The sequence below is a fragment of the Pristis pectinata genome, chromosome 18, assembly GCF_009764475.1.
Source record: "Pristis pectinata isolate sPriPec2 chromosome 18, sPriPec2.1.pri, whole genome shotgun sequence".
Lineage (NCBI taxonomy): Eukaryota > Metazoa > Chordata > Chondrichthyes > Rhinopristiformes > Pristidae > Pristis > Pristis pectinata.
Genome location: NC_067422.1, coordinates 38,150,411 through 38,163,882, shown reverse-complemented (window position 1 = coordinate 38,163,882; position 13,472 = coordinate 38,150,411). Strand labels below are relative to the sequence as shown.

At 44.0% G+C, this 13,472-nt stretch overlaps 1 protein-coding gene across 6 annotated transcripts in view; it reads left to right on the top strand.

The window, feature by feature from the left end:
• recql5 (RecQ helicase-like 5) overlaps positions 1-13,472 on the top strand; it is an 88,596-nt gene that overhangs the window by 32,374 nt on the left and 42,750 nt on the right. For 4 of the 6 annotated variants that reach the window (XR_007957726.1, XM_052032729.1, XM_052032730.1 and 1 more), the window contains exons 5-7: positions 1,180-1,291; positions 7,334-7,496; positions 7,963-8,045. Coding sequence is in view for 5 of the 6 variants with exons in the window: in XM_052032729.1 (XP_051888689.1) it covers positions 1,180-1,291; positions 7,334-7,496; positions 7,963-8,045 (358 nt within the window). In the remaining variant the exon portion in view is untranslated. Of the gene's footprint in view, positions 1-1,179; positions 1,292-7,333; positions 7,497-7,962; positions 8,050-8,736; positions 8,822-13,472 lie in introns of those variants that run through there. The other 2 variants (XM_052032734.1, XM_052032735.1) reach the window with 2 other exon arrangements.

The following is a 13,472-nucleotide window of genomic DNA, read 5'->3' as shown; positions in this document are numbered from 1 at the left end:
TCACTGGCTAACCTTCATGGTTAGTAGGTCTGGTTAACTGGTATTTACTAACTCTGATTAACCAGCTTGTCCTAACACTGGTTGACTAATTCTGGTTAATTTCTGTATGTACTATCTCTGGTTAACCTCCACCTGAACTGTCTTTGGTTAACTAATTTTACTTATTGACACATCCTAGCTCTGGTTAAACTCTGTGCATTGTAGCTCTGGTTACCTTTGGATTGTATAGACTCTAGCTAATTGCTGCTGTTAACTCTAGTTAACCACTGGATGCACTAATTCTTGTTATCTTCTAGTAATATTAGTAGTCCCTAACCTCTGCATAGTGTACACAATCTCTGGTTAACTTCAGAGGTCAGGTACTAACCTGCACAAATGTTAGCCTGAGGTTTGATCTTAAAGTTGTGCTGTATTAGTGGGTTCCAGCCAGGATGTCACTTAGAATAGTGGAGTTGTCCTCAAAGTCCCTCCCCAGATCTCTCCATCTCTCTCATTCTTTACAGCATTCCTTAAAGCCAATCTCTTTGACTGAGCTTTTGGCCACCTGCCTTAACACCTTCTGTGTCTCGAAGTTGGATTTTATTTGATAACGTTCCGGTCAAGTGCCTTGGGATGTTTGGCTACACTGGAGGGTCCTGTATGAATGCTGCTCTTGAGAGAGAAGGAAAAACAGCTGGGGCTTTTACTGCCACTATAGTGATCCTGTGTGGGAATTGCATGTCTGAATCTTGAATATTGGTACATTCCAGCTTAGGTGTCATGCCATCCTTGTGGGGGAATAGTGTGTTGGAACTATACCTTACAGGGTTAGTGCCCTTAGAACAGAGAAAAGTACATGCGAAAAGTTTAACATGAATTTATTACCAGAAAGGTGGAGGAAGTAAATTCAATAATAACTTTAAAAAGAAATGCACAGAGTTGAAAAAGAAAAGTCAACAGGAGTATGAGGAAAAGCAGGGGAATGGGTTTAATTTGATAACTCTTTCCAGGAGCCAGCACGGGCACAATGGGATGAATAGCTGCCTTGTGTGCTGTATGATTCTGTATTTGTGTAAAATAAAAATTAATTTCACAAATGGTGTGTTACAGTGGAAAGTGATCCTCAAACTGTGGAGGTGGTGGTCCCAGTGGGCACTTTATATTCTGTGAGTTGAATACTGGGTTCCGTTGTGCTGACAGGGCTAAAGAACTCGGAACGCACAACAGTGCAGCAGGAGTGGATGGAGGGCAAGGTGCCAGTGATCGTGGCAACCATCAGCTTTGGGATGGGTGTGGACAAGGCAAATGTTAGGTAAGTGTCCATGATGTGAGTGGAGGTGGGGTGTGGGTGGTGGTCTGTGTGTCTCAGGGGAGAGGGAGGGAGATTTCTGATTTAGCATTGGGAGGTTGTTTGGTCCAGGATGGTGGTGAGACGTTCCCATTGGAGACAGGCTGTCCCTCTGGAGACCAACGGGATCCCATTGTCTGTATCACCTCGTTGGGTCAAGCATGAAAGGAGGTGATAAGTTCTCAGGCTTGGAATGGCCTCGCTCAGTACGCTGCTGTGCTGAAATGCACCAACTGTATTTTAGCGAGCTTATTCTTGCCTGTACTGGATGCTTGCTGCGTGCCCAGGGCAGGTTTCTCTGGACAAAAGCACTTAAGGTGTTGGTCACATTGGGTATGGAGAAAAAGTAGTCATCAGGTCATGGGCAGAACCAGTTTTAATTTCATACCTGAACAGATCACAAATTCTGACCCAGGGCTGCCACCTTGTGCTGAGTTAGAGGTTGACGTGAATGGGGAATGATGGCGCGGAAGCACACAATCAACTTTCAATCACAGATCACATTTGTTTGCCTAACCTTCAAAAAATCAGCACTGTCTCAAACACTAAAAAGCTTGGAGATTTGCACAACTTTACACTTTGGCTGTTAATTGTCTTGAGGTGCTTTGAATGGTTGTGATTAGCAGGAGTTAGGTACTAGTTTCCATGTGGTTGATTATTAGTTTCGGTATTATCTTTGCTATAGATTACACAACATGTGTTTACATGAGTTCAGAGCTCATTCTGTTGTAGCATGAAAATGCACAGCTGGATTCTGCGGAGCATGTATAGGCCAGGGACCACAGCAGTAGTAGTACACGTCTCCTGGCTGCTGAGGCTGCATGTTTTCACCTAGTTTTCTGAATGTTAGTTACTGTGTGTGCACGTGACAGTGTGTATGTGTGTGTGCATGTAGGTCCTGGAAAGGTTGCTGCCAGCTGTGAATGCAGAGTGGTATGGTTTACTGGCTGTGAGTGTCAGGTGCTCCTGGTGACAGTTTTAGGTCTGAAACTCCATCAGAACTGGGAAAGAGAGAAAACAAGGTTGTTTCAGTTGTAGAGAGGTTTGGGAGGGATGAGTTGTACACTGGGAATATCTGATATAGGGTGAGACCAAATGAGTAAATGTGGCAGTTGGAGGCAGATTGCGTGGCTTGGTCTGCATTAAGCATTGCTAACAGCATTGTTATGAGATGTGCCCAGCAGACTGGGCTATGCTAGAAAAACTGAGCCAGAATTACAGGGATAACAGGCAAAAATGGCCAATTATGAGACAAAGAAAAAGCAGGTTCACTAAAGCTGGAAAATTTCATATCAATCTGGAAGGTGGATGATATGGTGGTGTTCCTCGAACTTGTCATAACAGTACAGGAGGTCACAAGCAGATAGGCCAGAATGGGAGTGGGATGAAAATTTAGTGGCAGGCAACCAGAAGTTCAGGATCAGTCCTGCATTCTGAGCAAATGTGCTCTGCAAAACACTCACCCAATCTGCGTTTGGTTTCTCCAATGTAGAAACCATGTTGTGAACACTGAATTCAGTACATTAGATTGGAAGAGGTACAAGTGAATTGGCTCTTCACGTGGAAGGACTGTTTGGGTCCATGGATGGTGGGAAGCGAAGAGGTGTTGTATCCTTTGGTTGCCTGGGAACATGATTGATGGGGACAGGCGACCAGACCAGGGAGTCACAAAGGGAACGATCCCTTTGAAATGTTGAAAGGGGAGGGGAATATATGTCTGGTGGTGGAAACTTGGTGGAGCTGATGAAAGTCGTGAAGGATGATCCGTTGAATGTGGAAGCTGGTGGGGAACTCTGTTGTTGCTCCGTTCAATAGGAGAGGGTGTCAGAGCAGAGGTGCAGGAAGTGGAGTCAACTGGGTTGACCTAACATCTATTACAGAAATGTCGTTGCACAGTGACAAAGTTTGGGAGTGAGGTATTCCAGAATATTTGAAGTTTAAAAACGCCAAAATAGGAAAGGGGATAGAGTAGCCCTGATTATAAAGGGTGACAAGGTTGCCAGTAATCTTGGTCTGGAAGAACAAAGTGACATTGGTATGGGTGCAGATAAGACCTAATATAAAAGTAAAAGATTAAAAGAGTATCAATAATTATTCACAAGCGTAGAGAATTGCAAAAATAAATCTGGGCCCATTGAGATAATGGCAGGAGACATTAAATCAGGGAATTAAACAAATACTTTGAATCTCTTCACTACAGAAGATTAAATATTAGCAGAAATGAAGGGGAACCTAGACAAGAAGTCATTTATCTTATCGAAGGGGAAGTACTATAGAAATTAAGTGGTCTAAATCCAGATGTATTCTTTGGAACTACACACCTGCAACCTACTAAAAGAGGTGCTGATTGAGAAAGCAGATGCATCTTCTAAATTCCTCTACCTTCCAGAACAGTTCTAGAAGCTTGAGAGGTAACAAATTTAGCACAAAGTGGGGAGGGAAGAAATAGGGACCTGTTATCCTGAGAACTTGCATTGGCAAAATATTGGAATCCTTCATTAACAAGAAATATTGTACAAGATGCTTAGAAACTCATGTTATGATTAGGCAGAATCAACGGAGGGGTAAGCTGTATTTGACAAATCTGGTAGTTTTTTTTGAAAATGTAGGTAAGGTAGATCAGGAGGAACCAGGGGATGTAATATATTGAATCTCCATAGATGTTACTCATATTCTGCCTGGGTAGTCTACAACTCAATGGTATGAACAATTAAATTTTCAATTTCAGGTAATCCTTACCTCCTGTATTTTCCCGCTCTCCCTCCTTCTGATTCGCCTCTCATTTTTATTCCCTTTCCCATACTCCCCTTCTAGCCCCCCCACCCCCATTTTTTGTTCTCCACCCCCTCCTAGTTCCATCCACCTGCTACCCACACATTTCACCCACCAGATCTCTCCCCCATCTGGTACCATCTATTCTTCTGCTCTCCCCTAATGGTTCCCGTTGTCACCTTCATAACTTATCAGATTCCAGCACTGGCAGCCTTTGTGTCCCTGCCCTCCAGGAGCTGTCTCCACCTTCACCCTCCCCTTCCCCACCCCCCTTCATCTGCCTTTTCTCTCCTTGTCTGCCTTCACCTATCACCCACCTGTCTCTGTCTCCCAACTGCATTCCTGCCCCAGTTGGCTCCATCTGTCCATCATCTTTCACCCCTCCTCGGTTCACCAATCATGTACTAGCCCCTGTCTCTTCCCTCCTCCTCCTCCTCTATATACCGGCTATCTTCCCTTTCCACTCTCAGTCCTGATGTAGGGCCTTGATCCAAAACATTGACAATTCTTTTCTTCTCACAGGTGCTGCTGAAACCACAGAGTTCCTCCAGCAGATTGTTTTTTGCTCCTTTTTTTAAAGCCTTACTTTGACCCTCAGCCCTGTCCTCCCGGAAACAAGATTTGGCAGTCCCATTCTTTTTCTTTGAAGCAGTATTCCCTGAACTCCTTGGATCACCTTCTTGAATGCCTCCTGTGCTCTGACTAATTTACCTACCAGTAGTTATTTCCAGTCCACTTTTTCTAAATTACTTCTCAGTCTATTAAAGTTGGCCATTGGGTGATAACTTTGTTGGTGACCTGCGTTTATTCTGCAGGAATGACCATGGGTTTCCTGTTGCCTGCAACATTAATTCTGTGGCCTCCTGCATTATCACAGTGAGGCCAAGTGGTAGTTCTGAACCTCAAGGAACAGGACCTCATCTTCCATCTGGGCACGTTGCAGCATCCCAGATTCGATATCAAATTCCCCAACTTTAGATAACTTGCTTTCCCTGTCTGTCCATCTCTCTCAGTCGTCTGTCTGTGATTTGGGCTCAGTTTTTCTCTCCATGACTGCAGCATGACCTGCTGTTAACAGACAAAGAAGCATCATCACCCTCCAACTGTCCCCATTAACTCATCTGGCTTGATGTCATCCTATCATGGGCATTCCCTTTGTCCTATCATGGGCATTCCCTTTGTCCTATCATGGGCATTCCCTTTGTCCTATCATGGGCATTCCCTTTGTCCTATCATGGGCATTCCCTTTGTCCTATCATGGGCATTCCCTTTGTCCTATCCACTCCTCCTGCCACCTACCCTGCAACTTCAAACTACCTTTTTATTAATCTCTCATTCCCAGTTCTGACAAAGATCTCCAACCTGTTTCTGTCTCCACAGATGCTGACTGATCCCCTGAGTATTTCCAGCATTTTCTGTTTTTATTGGCCACATGCCAGTTTAATAACTTTACTCCTATTTTATCCTTATCCTGTTGTATAACATGCTCAATCTAACTGAATTGTGATCACCGACGCTCCTTCCATTTGCCCCATTGTATTCCCCACCTGCTAAGTCCAGAATTATCCTCCTTTATTGGTCTTGTTGCATACTGGCTGAAAAAGTTCTTCAGACTGCAACTTAATAACTGTGTGCTCTCCATACCTTGAATACTGATTATCCCACTTAGTATTTTGGGTAATTGAAATCCCCCACTGTTAATGCTGTGCATTTTTCTAATTTTTCAAAATTTTGACCCTCCATATCCCTTGGACTGTTTGGAGGTCCATAGTACATTTGTAATGATATGACTGTCCATTTTATTTTCCATTGAGCCCATTTAACTTATTGGATGACCCTTTTATTCCATGATTCCTTCTCACAGCTGTGATTGCATATATTTCCCCCTCTCTATTCTGAAAACCCTCTAACCAGAAACGTTTAGTTGCCATTTGTGCCACTGTTGAATCCACAAATTATAAAGAAAATACATCAAATATATCCACCTCTGTTCAATCACAGGGGAACAGGTACGAAAGCAGGCCCTGTACACCTGTGAATACCTGGTAATACTGGTTCATGGCTAAACAGCAGATAACGCTGGTTATTGGTTTTGAGTGCCAGAAGATCATGGTTACTGGAGCTGGCCTCTTTAAAAGGGCCATGCTTCTGTGTTTTTTCCTAGCCAGCACATTCTTCTTTTTCAATTATTACAAGTTATGATTCAGACTGATTCCTTTAACATTTTTTTATGGATCATAACACAGTGCTGCATTGAGAAAAAAATCTGTTCCCTGGTTCATTTGACAATGAAACTGCTCTCAGTCCTTCAAAAAAAAGGATATACATTGTGCCTTTTGTGACCTCTGGATGTGCCAGAGGACTTGACAGCCAATGCAGTATTTTAGAAGTTTAATTATGGTTGTAATGTAAAACCCAGATCTATATCTATCTGCTTGAATTTTCTCTGCTCTAAAAAGAACAGCCTTAACCCTGGGGCGTAGAAGGGGAGGGGCATAGATAAGGGAAATGGTCACAGTCTTTTCCCCAGAGTCTAAAACTAGAGGGCATAGGTTTAAGGTGAGAGGGAAAAGATTTAAAGGGGAAATGAAGGGCAAGGTTTTCACACAGAAGGTGTCGGGTATATGGAACGACCTGGCAGAGGTAGTAGTAGAGGTGGATATTATTTTAAGACATTGAGACAGGTGCATGGATAGGAAAGGTTTAGAGGGATATGGGCCAAATACAGGCAAATGGGACTAGCTCTGGTAGGCACCTTGGTCAGCATAGACAAGCTGGGCCGAAACACCTGTCTCCATCCTATATGACTCTAACCTCTCTATATGACTAAAGTTCATATTCTTGGTACCACTCTGATAAAATCTTAACGACTTCAGGCACCTTGGCATCAGCGTTGTCCAGAACTAGGCACACTATCCTAGCTGAAGCCAATCTAATGATTTATGAAGGCTTACCACAGCCCCCTTTGGTTGTTACTGTTTACTATCTGTCTCTCAGCATCTGTAATGGTAGTTGCCTGCTGTCTCTGAGTACTGGGTATTGCTGATTACCAGCTCTCTGAGACTTGGGTACTTCTCGCTTATAGATCTACTGTTGTTGAGTCTTTCTGGTTACCAGCTGTCTGTGAATGTTGGTGATGCTAGTCAACAGGTCTCTGAGTGCTGGATATTTCTGATTACTTGTTCTCTAAAAGCTGACTGATATTATTTAATATCTATTTCTGAATCTATGAAGGTTTGTTGCCCATTGGAATATTGCAAAGTCGATGGCTGCTTATTACCAAGAATCTGGTCGAGCAGGAAGAGATGGGAAGCCTTCATTCTGTCGAGTCTACTACTCCAGGACTGATCGAGATAATATCAACTTCCTGATCAAGAAGGAGATTGCAGAGATCCAGGTACCGGGAGACCACGTTTTGCGCACAGTAGTGTTTAACTTTTAACACCCTACTATTTTCCTGTACACCTGTTGTTTGGCTATTTGAGGACGTGCTCCATTGGTTTCTTCTTACTTGCCTTGAATTTCTTGCCTTTGTTTTAGAATAGCCACATTGTCCCCCTATATTTCTTCATCTTGCTCTTACACCTAATCTTCATGTCTCACCCGGCCATCATTTGCTCTCTTATCCTCGTCGTGGCTGTCCAACCCTTTGTGTCCATCCTTGTGAGCTTGTCCCAGCTCTCTCATGCTCATTTGTATTGGGGCACTTCACATATGTTCTTACATGATCTAGGCATCTCACCTATAGTGGCTACAAGGCCAATGATACAGCTGTGTGCTTTATTTGGTGACTTTTTCAGAATGTATTGAGGGTTTATCTGATCTCACCCATGTGTTACTGTCTTTTTGCTGCATTTTTGCAGAGCAAGAGAGGCTGTGTAAAAAACTCGGACAAATCCTCTATGGTGGGCTTTGAGGCTCTAGTCTCCTTCTGCCAGCAGCCAGGGTAAGCACTTACATATCCCGTATCTTCTGCGTTATTTTCATGAACAGCTAACAGCCAATAATGAGTTACAGGTTGGAATGTAATTGAGAGATTGTGCAGTTCTAATAGATCCCTAAAGTGAGTGACAAATTTGGTGGGTTATATTGTGGTGTTTGGGTAGTTTATACACGGAATAACAAATACCTGAGAATGGGTTGTGGAGTGGAATTTAATCAAGTTGCTTTTGTGTAAATTAACAGATATCCTGGGTACTGCAGCACACTGATTATGTTAGTCTACTTGCAGTCTAAAGGCTGGACTAATAATCAGCTTCCACCCCAGTGTTTAGTGAATTTAAATGCTATTAATTAAATAAACCTGGAATGAAAAGCTGGCATCGGTAATGGAGACCGTAACAATACTGGTCGCCATAAAACCCACCTGGATTCTAGGAAGAGAAATCAATTGTCCTCGCACAATCTGGCTGCCATGTGACTCCAGACCCAAGGCATTCAGTTACATCGCTGCAATGAAGAACAGTACTGCAAATGAATGAATGCAACACAACTACACCCAGTCTATAGTCCAAGGTCTTTCTCACAAGCATCTGAGGATGTGCTAAAATTGGGAGAGTTGTCACAGAGTTGTCAAGCAACAGGCTACGTTGTTGTTATTTCAGTCTATCCTTTCACTCATCCTCTTGTTTGCACAGCACCATCCCTGGGTGTGTCAATGTCACATCGAAATTGGTGGCATGGTAGTCTGGGTGACTATTATCAAGAATCTGGTGGAACCAGGGAAATGGAAAATGCTTAATTTGTTGAATCGAGATGACACTAGCTTCCTGATCAAGACATTTGCTGGAACCAGGTATCAGATCACCAGATTACTTGTAGAAATGTCAGGACTTTCAGATTAATGATCTGATAATGCTCTCTGAAGGGGGAGGCCTTCTGATTGATGAGCTGTTCTTGCAGATGATAGTCTTCTGCTGGAAAGCCTGGGTGATTGGAGAAGACCAGCATAGCCCATTGGGAATCATCAAACATTTAAAAAGCTAAAGCACTATATAACACTACCACAAGACTAAAAAAACAATTAAAGACATTTAAATAACAGAATAAAACAGAAATTAAGTTGGTCATTCATCCTGCAATTGTTTCTGCACCATGTTACCTGACTCCCAAGTTCAATGGTCAAATTTCACAGCCTAAGTGCTGGGAAACCTGGGGAAGTCTGTGCAGGACTTTTGGACTTCAAGAAGAGTACAAAGGCACAACACACATTTCCCCAAGAGTGGCATGTAACTTGTTCTGCTGTTTGGTCTTCCTCTTGTGTTTCCCTTCTCATGGATTTTTGCTTTTGTCCTATTGGCTCAACTATATCTTTTGCTTTCATTTCTAACCATCTCTAATCAAGGTGTTCAACCACAGGTTTAAGATCAACATTTAGCCAGTGATGTAAAAAATTGTCCAGGTATGTCTCGATACAAAAAAGCAGGACAAATCCAGTCTGGTGAATCTGCCCCATCAGTCTACTCTCCATCATCAGTAGGTGACGGAAAGGACATCTACCAGAATTTACTCATTATTAACCTGCTTGTCAAAGCTTAATTTGGGGTTTGATTGGTCCACTTGGATTGAGAGCTCATCCGTGCTTGGTCCAAACAGACAAATGAGCAGAAATGTAGAAGTGAAAAGGATGTGACTTGTCCTGAACATCGCTATCAAAGCACCATTTGATCCAAATGGGCTTCCGAGAGCTTGAGTAAAACTTAAATCAGTGCCTGTCAATAATCTCTGGAGTCATATTTAATGACTTAAGGTACCTTAATGACTTCCCCTCCATCATGGGATCAGAGAATGAGGGCATTTGCTGATAATTACAAATGTTTTCAATTTGCACTCTTTAGATAATAAAGCCTTCACATAGCAAGACTGGGATAACATTTAGGATTGGGTTGAAAAATGGTAACCTATATTTATGCCGTTCATCACAAATTCTTCAAAGCAGTTAGAAATGAGGAATTTTTTGTTTTATTTATTTGTTCCTGGAATAAATGGTGACGGGGTATTTATTGTACATTCCCTAATTCCCCCTCAATTTAGTGGTTTATTAATCATGTCAAAGAGCAGTTAAGTGTCAACTGGACACTGGATCTGGAATCAATAAAGTCCAGATCAAGTGAGGATGGCACATTTTCTTCCCTGAAGATGGGGTTTATTACAATTCATGGCCACCATTACTCATACCAGCTTTTCATTCCACATTTATTTTGTGACTGTTTTAATTTCCACATTTGAAATGCTCTGGATCAGTGGTCCAGGCCTTCAGGTGTTAGTGCAGTGACTGAATCCCTTGTACTGACTGGCCTTGCCATGATGCCCATGTACCATTTATGGATAAATAAATGGGTGACTTACAAGACAGAGCCTTATTGAGGCGATCTGCTATTTTCTTTGCCAGTCTTGTTCATTAGGTCCAAGGTGAAGCCTGGAATTTCATGGAGGTTCTGGTCGATGTTCATGAATGTTCAACAGAAGAGTAATGAATTATCGGGCAGCACAGTGGTACAGCTGGTGGAGATGCTGCCGTAAGGCTCTACCGACCTTGGTTCAATCCTCACCTCTAGTGCTGTCTTTGTGGAGTTTGCATGTTCTCCCTGTGGCTGTGGCCCTCCCCCAGTGGTTCTAGTTTCCTCCCTCATCTCAAAGACATGTGGGTTGGTAGGTTAATTGGCCGTTGTAAATTGACCCAGGTGTATAGGTGAGTGGTAGAATCTGGGACGGGGAATTTGATGCGAATGTGGGAAGAATGGGTTGCAGGGAAAATTAGTGGGGGAATGGGATTGCTCTGTGATTGGCATAGACACGATGGGCTGAATGGCCTGGTTCTATGTTGAAAGGAAGAAAACTTCCCCATATCATAGCAACTGGCTCACACCGTTCTTGAGATCCATACTGTCGTACCTTTATTGACTTGGAGCTGGAAAGACACTGGACTAACCCTTTGGTCAAATGTAATATGACAGTAGCTGTTGAATATGTGGTGATTTAACTGTGACATAACAACCTGGCAGTACCTTTGCACCAATAGTCAGGCAAACTGTTAGAGAAGGTGGTGATTTTCATCCTTTGGTCTATATGTGAATAGTGGGCTAAGACTCCAATACTACGTTTGATCATCGTGAAAGTATTAAAACAAAATGACTTGTATTTAAAGTTGGAAGTTAGTTTAGATAGCTTGAGGTAACCTGGCAATGTAGTTAAAATTGCAACCAGTATACTAATTAGAAAACCAATTCCAACAAAGCTGCACAACCAGGCAGTGTGCAGGGTGCAACCTGTCATCAGAAACTGGGCCACTTTACACAGAATTAATTTAAACTTAAAAAAAAAATCATTTATTTGTATTCAGTTCCAATAAAAACCTAAACCTGCAAATAAGAACCAGCTTTTACCAGTGCAATTCAATGAGTGCTTTCTAAATGTAGATTCTTACAAGAGTTCAGTGTACCTTACCAAATCTGAGTTTGAGATTTACTGCAGGGGTTGATGAAATGGACATCTATTCATGAGTATATTTTCCAAGAGTATTTTCTAAGTATATGAACTGTGCAACAGATTTACTTCCATTCCTTCCATATGCTGCAGTGCTGCCTAAGGACACTGGTGTTAGTGGGTTGTTTCTAGAGATTCAACTCTCCTTAGAGTGTTGCTCCGCACTGCCTAATTCACGGAATACTGGAGATGTCTTTACTGTGCTCGTGCCTGGGAGTTCTGTTGTTTAGCAATGGGATGATGGGCTTCATATTCCTGCTCTCTTGAGGTCCTTGATGGTGGGAATGGTATGTGTGACGCCCTGGTGCTTGGGTAAGGTTGTCAGGATTCCTGTTGCCGGAGTCGGGTTGTTGATTCTGCCTAGTTTGAGGGTAGTTGGAGCTGCCCGTTATTAGATCCTATTGTTCTTGGGGTTTCTGTTACCAGGTCAGGATTCCATTGTGATGGTGTCAGGTTGTTGAGGTTCTCCTGCACCCACCCTTGGCTTGTTGAAGTTCTCCTGTGCCCAGCGTTGGGTTGTTTGGGTTCTCCTGTGCCCAGCATCGGGTTGTTGGGGTTCTCCTGTGCCCAGCATCGAGTTGTTGGGGTTTCACCTATCTGGTTCAGATGGTTGTTGGAGTGTCCAGGGCCCAGGTGAGGTGGTGGTTGTGCTTTCTGTTGCTGGGTTGGGTGTGGTTGGGATTCCTCCTCCTCGGGTTGGGTGTTTGGGACCAGCATCGGGTTATAATTTATTGTTTCTGGATTTGTTGTTAGAGTTCTTACTGCTGAGTTTGGTAGTTGTTATGGTTCCTGTTGCTGGGTTGGGTTGTTCTTACAATGGTAAGGATGCTGTTGCCAGAGGCAGTTACTTGGAATTCCTGTTGTTACATTTGGTTGTGGTCCAGTTCTCAATGCCATATTTTTTTGGTGTCTGCAGATTTGAGTTGTTGTTCCGAATTTGGGCAATTTTTGGCTTCCTGTTCCCAGGGTCGGGCTGTTGTTGGGTTCCTGTTCCCAGGGTCGGGCTGTTGTCGGGCTTCCTGTCCCCAGGGTCAGGCTGTCGTTGGGTTCCTGTTCCCAGGGTCGGGCTGTCGTTGGGTTCCTGTTCCCAGGGTCGGGCTGTTGTCGAGCTTCCTGTCCCCAGGGTCGGGCTGTCGTTGGGTTCCTGTTCCCAGGGTCGGGCTGTTGTCGGGCTTCCCGTTCCCAGGGTCGGGCTGTTGTTGGGCTTCCTGTTCCCAGGGTCAGGGCTGCTGTTGGGTTCCTGTTCCCAGGGTCGGGCTGTTGTCGGGCTTCCTGTCCCCAGGGTCGGGGCTGCTGTTGGGCTTCCTGTCCCCAGGGTCGGGCTGTCGTCGGGTTCCTGTCCCCAGGGTCGGGCTGTCGTTGGGTTCCTGTTCCCAGGGTCAGGGCTGTTTTTGGGTTCCTGTTCCCAGGGATGGGCTGTTGTTGGGGTTCTTGTTGCTGGATTCTGTTAGTGGTGGTGCTCCTGTAGCTGGGGTCTGGTTGTTTTACAGTCACTTTGTTGGGGTTCCCTTTGCTGGACGCAGACACTGTCAGATCTTCCCAGGTGTCTATTTGTACCCAGCTCTTGAGCCGGGCCTCGAACACAATCCGTACGAGATGGCGAACAAGATGAGAAGCAGAAACATGGTGACAAAGGTAATGATGACCACAAACCCGCCCAGGGACCAGTCATCTCCCAGCATCTGACTCATGAAACTCTGTAGCATTCCAGAGTCTGGGAATGATGATTCCTCCATAGTCATGCTGCAGGATGGAGAGAAGGGAAAAGGATAGTGAGAACGGTACTGGGACCACAGGTGGGATGGGGGAGCAGGAGGCAGGCACAATCGGTGTGGTAAGTGGAGTACAACAGTCCATCCTTTGATTACAGTGCTTTTGGTTGCTGCTC